The sequence below is a fragment of the Petromyzon marinus genome, unplaced genomic scaffold (assembly GCF_048934315.1).
Source record: "Petromyzon marinus isolate PM22_M1 ecotype Great Lakes invasive population unplaced genomic scaffold, UKy_Petmar_22M1.pri1.0 PM_G_Scaffold_27, whole genome shotgun sequence".
Taxonomy (NCBI): Eukaryota; Metazoa; Chordata; class Hyperoartia; order Petromyzontiformes; family Petromyzontidae; genus Petromyzon; species Petromyzon marinus.
The window spans coordinates 1,267,982-1,274,418 of NW_027422839.1; the positions used below are offsets into that span (position 1 = coordinate 1,267,982).

General features: G+C 51.2%; 1 protein-coding gene across 1 annotated transcript; it reads left to right on the plus strand.

Annotated features, from left to right (window-relative positions):
* Positions 1-366: 366 nt before the first annotated feature.
* Positions 367-5,932, plus strand: LOC142913978 (protein jagged-2-like). The gene is made up of 5 exons (XM_076061101.1): positions 367-474; positions 896-1,015; positions 2,451-2,505; positions 3,150-3,413; positions 5,868-5,932. Exons 1-5 carry the CDS (start codon positions 367-369, stop codon positions 5,930-5,932), a joined length of 612 nt encoding a protein of 203 aa, XP_075917216.1.
* The last annotated feature ends 505 nt before the right edge of the window (positions 5,933-6,437 follow it).

The following is a 6,437-nucleotide window of genomic DNA, read 5'->3' on the forward strand; positions in this document are numbered from 1 at the left end:
CGCGTGGCTGGGATAATGCAAATTAACACCACCACCACCACAATCATCTCGCGTCCAATGCTGATGTCATATCCCTGCACCACCATCACCACCACCGCCATCACCATCACCACCATCACCACCACCATCATCACGTGTGGAGAGGCAGAAGAGGGGAGGCGGTGGCGGTGGTGCAGAGAGGAGCTTACTCGAAAGACGGAGGAGGTGTGGAGGAAGGTGAAGTGAGGAGGAGAAAGGTGAGAAGGAGGAAGAGGAAGAGAAGGAAGAGGAGGGAGAGGAGGAGGGAGAGGAGCAGGAAGAGGAAGAGGAGAGAGGAAGAAGAGCAGGAAGAGGAGGAGGGAGAGGAGGAGGAAGAGGAGGAAGAGGATGAGGGAGAGGAGGAGGATGGGTGAACTGCATCTGCAGCGGCCCCACGCAGCAGGGAACTTTGTCCGCTACCTCCTCCTGCCCCTGCTGCTGCTGCCGCTGTGCGGGGTTCGTACTGCACCGGCCTCCTGCTGCCCCTGCTGCTGCTGCCCCTGCTGCTGCTGCCACTGCTGCCCCTGCTGCTGCTCCTGTTGCTGCCCCTGCTGCTGCTGCCCCTGCCACTGCTGCCCCTGCTGCTGCTCCTGTTGCTGCCCCTGCTGCTGCTGCCCCTGCCCCTGCTGCCCCTGCCGCTGCTGCCCCTGCTGCTGCTTCTGCCCCTGCTGTTGCTCCTTACAATGTCCCCCCCTCACCTCCCTCACCTCCCCCCTCACCTCCTCCTCTCCTCTCCCTCCCCCCTCCCCCCCAGCAGTGCGACGCCTCTGGCGACTTCTCCCTGCAGGTGACTTCTCTCCAGGCCCTGCCCAGCGGGGGCGACGCTCTGCGTGGCTCCTTCCCCTCCTCCTTCGTGGTCCGCGTCTGCCTCGGGTAGGCGTCCCACGGGCGGAGGCCCTCGCCGGGCCTCCGCCCTTGCCCCTTGGGCTCGGCCATCGCTCGCGGCGAAGGCGGTGCGGGGCTCCTCCTGTCAGTGGCCTTCGACTTCGCGTGGCCGGTGAGGGTGAGACGCTCACCTGGTGAGGGTGAGACGCTCACCTGGTGAGACGCTCACCTGGTGAGGGTGAGACGCTCACCTGGTGAGACGCTCACCTGGTGAGGGTGAGACGCTCACCTGGTGAGACGCTCACCTGGTGAGGGTGAGACGCTCACCTGGTGAGGGTGAGACGCTCACCTGGTGAGACGCTCACCTGGTGAGGGTGAGACGCTCACCTGGTGAGACGCTCACCTGGTGAGGGTGAGACGCTCACCTGGTGAGGGTGAGACGCTCACCTGGTGAGACGCTCACCTAGTGAGGGTGAGACGCTCGCCTGGTGAGGGTGAGATGCTCACCTGGTGAGACGCTCACCTGGTGAGATGCTCACCTGGTGGGGGTGAGACGCTCACCTGGTGGGGGTGAGATGCTCACCTGGTGGGGGTGAGACGCTCACCTGGTGGGGGTGAGATGCTCACCTGGTTAAGGGTGAGACGCTTACCTGGTGAGGGTGAGACGCTCACCTGGTGGGGGTGAGACGCTCACCTGGTGGGGGTGAGACGCTAGCCTGGTGAGGGTGAGATGCTCACCTGGTGAGACGCTCACCTGGTGGGGGTGAGACGCTCGCCTGGTGAGGGTGAGACGCTCACCTGGTGAGGGTGAGACGCTCACCTGGTGAGGGTGAGACGCTCACCTGGTGAGACGCTCGTCTGGTGAGGGTGAGACGCTCACCTGGTGAGGGTGAGACGCTCACCTGGTGAGACGCTCACCTGGTGGGGGTGAGACGCTCGCCTGGTGGGGGTGAGATGCTCACCCGGTTGGGGTGAGACGCTCACCTGGTGATGGTGAGACGCTCACCTGGTGAGGGTGAGACTCTCACCTGGTGGGGGTCAGACACTGACCTGGTAAGACGCTCACCTGGTGAGGGTGAGACGCTCACCTGACGCTCACCTGGTGAGACGCTCACTTGGTGGGGGTGAGACGCTCGCCTGGTGAGACGCTCACCTGGTGAGACGCTCGCCTGGTGGGGGTGAGACGCTCACCTGGTGAGACGCTCACCTGGTGAGGGTGAGACGCTCACCTGGTGAGGGTGAGACGCTCACCAGGTGAGGGTGAGACGCTCACCTGGTGGGGGTGGGACGCTCACCTGGTGAGACGCTCACCTGGTGAGGGTGAGACGCTCACCTGGTGAGACGCTCACCTGGTGGGGGTGAGACGCTCACCTGGTGAGGGTGAGACGCTCACCTGGTGAGGGTGAGATGCTCACCTGGTAGGGGTGAGACGCTCACCTGGTGAGGGTGAGACGCTCACCTGGTGAGACGCTCACCTGGTGAGAGGCAGGGAGGGAGGGAAGGGAGGCAGGGAGGGAGGGAAGTGAGAGAGGGGAGGGAGTGCCGTGACCTCGCCGTGACCTCGCCATCAATGAGTGACTCATTGACGGTGACCTTGAACTTTGCAGCTGTGGTGCTCGCTGGCTGTGGATGTGTGGGAACAGCACAACGGCACCGCGCCAGGTACGTGCGTGTGTGTACGTGTGTGTGTGTGTACTTGTGTGTGTGTACGTGTGTGTGTACGTGTGTGTGTACGTGTGTGTGTACGTGTGTGTGTACGTGTGTGTGTACGTGTGTGCGTGTGTACGTGTGTGTGTGTGTACGTGTGTGCGTGTGTGCGTGCACGCGTGTGTGTGTACGTGTGTGTACGCGTGTGTGTACGTGCATATTGCTCACGTATGATGAGCGGTGGTGCAGTGGTTAGCTCACTGCGCTATTAAAATTCGCAGCCAATATTGAAATATTTTTTAAAAAATAAATATAGTTGAAATATTTACGACCATATTTATTTAAATCTTCATATAACACGTATTTATTGTTCATATATTTATCCAGCTATGTATTTACATAGTTACATAATACAGCAAAAAAATGTTACGTAAATATTCATGTAAATATTTCTATAAATAGTCATGTAAATATTTCTATACTCTTTGGTTCTTTTCGGTAAAGTCACGTAAAAAAACAACAAACAAAAAAATATTCATGTAAATATTTCAATAAATATTCGCATGCTTTTATTTTGCACATTTTTATTTCGCTATTTATTTGAATCGTCACGCGACATCCTCCTCCTCCTCTTCCTCCACCCCCCCCCCCCCCCACAGGAGGAGATCTCCGGCAGGTGACGCGAGCCGTCCACGTCATTGGCGACCGCCCCGGCGAGCCGTGGCGGACGCTGCACCACGCGGCCGCCGCCAACGCCACCGCCCTGGAGTACCGCGTCCGCGTGCGATGCCACGCCGACTACTACGGCGCCGACTGCAAGCGGTGGTGCCGTCGCCGTGACGACCACTTCGGCCACAGCGAGTGCGACGCCCACGGACGCAAGGAGTGCATGCCGGGCTGGGCGGGGGAATATTGTGACAGAGGTGCGCTGGTGGCGGTGGTGGTGGTGGTGTTGGTGTTGGTGGTAGTGGTGGTGGTGGCGGTGGTGGTGGTGGTGGTGGAAGCGGTGGTGATAGCAGTGGTGGTAGCGGTGGTAGCGGTGGTGGTAGCGGTGGTAGCGGTGGTGGTGGCGGTGGCGGTGGTGGTGATGGTTGTGGCGGTGGTGGTGGCGGTGGTGGTGGTGGTGGCGGTGGTGGTAGTTTTGGTGGTGGTAGCGGTGGTGGTAGCGGTGGTGGTAGCGGTGGTAGTGGTGGTAGCGGTGGTGGCGGTGTTGGTGGTGGTGGTAGTGGTGGTGGTAGCGGTGGTGGTAGCAGTGGTGACGTGAGGCCCTGATGAAGCACACACACACAACACAATCCTTGACACAAATAAACCCCCGACACCTCCCTCGCTGCTGCTGAGCTCGTCAAGGAGCAGGAACCACCACCACCACCACGCGAACTACGCTCATTCTCGCAGCAGCAGCGGCCTTCTGGAGCGTTCTTTCCTGCCGATATCTTGGGGAGCCGCTGGGAGGCCGTGCACTCTGAAACCGCCGCCCCGAATTGACGACCTCGTTGCTTTGGAAGCGAATACTTTCTCAAGCTTGACGCGTAGGGAGCCTTTCACGACCGATATTTGTCGTAACAAAGGTTTGTTGGTATCAGATTGCATAAGTATCGATGTTGTGTCGTAACCCTCCACCACCCGACACAACCAATCAGTAAGGGATTTGTAACGTCAACAAAATGCCAATTTGTTACTATTATAATTTAAAGTAATGTATAGTGTAGTGTATAGTGTCGTGTATAGTGTACAGTATAGTGTATAGTAGTATAGGGTATAGTAGTGTATAGTGTAGTAGTGTGGTGTATAGTAGTGTTTAGTGTAGTGTATAGTGTAGTGTAGTGTATAGTGTAGTAGTGTATAGTAGTGTATAGTAGTGTAGTGTATCGTGTAGTGTATAGTGTAGTGTATAGTAGTGTATAGTGTAGTGTATAGTTGTGTATTGTATAGTGTAGTGTATAGTGTAGTATATAGTGTGGTGTATAGTGGGGTATAGTAGTGTATAGTAGTGTGTGGTGTATAGTATAGTGTATAGTGTAGTGTATAGTAGTGTATAGTGTAGTGCATAGTATAGTGTAGTGTATAGTGTAGTGTATAGTATAGTGTAGTGTAAAGTGTACTGTATAGTGTAGTGTATAGTAGTGTATGGTGTAGTGTATAGTGTAGTGTATAGTGTAGTAGTGTAGTGTATAGTTGTGTATAGTATAGTGTAGTGTATAGTTGTGCATAGTATAGTAGTGTAGTGTACAGTATAGTGTATAGTAGTGCAGTGTCTAGTGGTGCATAGTGTGTGTATAGTCGTGTTTAATGTAATATATAGTGCAGTATATAGTGTAATGTATAGTAGTGTATAGTCGTGTAGTGTATATTAGTGTAGTGTATCGTGTAAAGTATTGTGTAAAGTATAGTGTAGTTTATAGTGTATAGTAGTGTGGTGTACAGTAGTGTATAGTATAGTGAAGTGCACAGTAGTGTATAGTAGTGTAGTATATTGTAGTTTAAAGTATAGTGCAGTGTATAGTAGTGTGGTGTATAGTGTACAGTAGTGTAGTGTATAGTGTAGTGTATAGTAGTGTAGTGTATAGTAGTGTAGTGTATAGTAGTGTAGTGTATAGTGTAGTGTGTAGTGTATAGTATAGTGTATAGTGTAGTGTATAGTAGTGTAGTGTATAGTAGTGTAGTGTATAGTATAGTGTATAGTAGTGTAGTATATTATAGTGTAGTGTATAGTAGTGTAGTGTATAGTAGTGTAGTGTATAGTGTAGTGTTAGTGTATAGTAGTGTAGTGTATAGTGTAGTGTATAGTAGTGTAGTGTATAGTGTAGTGTATGGTAATGTCGTATAGTATATAGTAGTATATAGTAGTGTAGTGTATAGTGTAGTGTATAGTGTAGTGTATAGTAGTGTATATTATAGTGTAGTGTATAGTGTAGTGTATAGTAGTGTATTGTAGTGTAGTATATTATAGTGTAGTGTATAGTGTAGTGTATAGTGTATAGTAGTGTAGTGTATAGTAGTGTATAGTGCAGTGTATAGTAGTGTAGTATATTGTAGTGAAGTGTATAATGTAGTGTATAGTAGTGTAATATATTGTAGTGTAGTGTATAGTGTAGTGTATAATAGTGTAGTGTATAGTAGTGTAGTATATTGTAGTGTAGTGTATAGTAGTGTAGTATATTGTAGTGTAGTTTATATTGTAGTGTATAGTAGTGTAGTGTATAGTGTAGTATACGACATGAGCCCACCGGTGTGTTTGCAGAGTAAATCCACGACATTGACAATGTGTGTGAGCACCGTGACGTTTCGCCGTTACATCAACCAGCGGAATCGTTGCCGTGATCGGGCGATTTGCCAGAATGGCGAAAAATTTTCTCTTCGGCTTCCTGCCTCAGCAATTTGCAGGCCGGGCTGCGATTCGCTGCATGGAGGTTGCGACGTCCCCGGACAATGCCGGTGAGCGAAACGTTGACGCCAACAACGCCGCAATGCACTCCCAGCGAGGCGTTGGACGACCTGCCGCTGAGCGCACCGACATCGTGTGTCGAGTAGTGGAGTGTGTAGTGTAAAGTAAAGTGTAGTGTATAGTGTAGTGTATAGTGTAGTGTATAGTGTAGTGTATAGTGTAGTGTATAGTAGTGTAGTGTATAGTGTAGTGTATAGTGTAGTGTGTAGTGTAGTGTGTAGTGTAGTGTATAGTGTAGTGTAATGTATAGTGTAGTGTATAGTAGTGTAGTGTATAGTGTAGTGTAAAGTGTAATATATAGTGTAGTGTATAGTGTAGTGTAGTGTGTAGTGTATAGTGTAGTGTAGTGTGTAGTGTATAGTGTAGTGTAATGTATAGTAGTGTAGTGTATAGTGTAGTGTATAGTGTAGTGTATAGTGTAGTGTATAGTGTAGTGTATAGTGTAGTGTGTAGTGTATAGTGTAGTGTATAGTGTAATGTATAGTAGTGTATAGTGTAG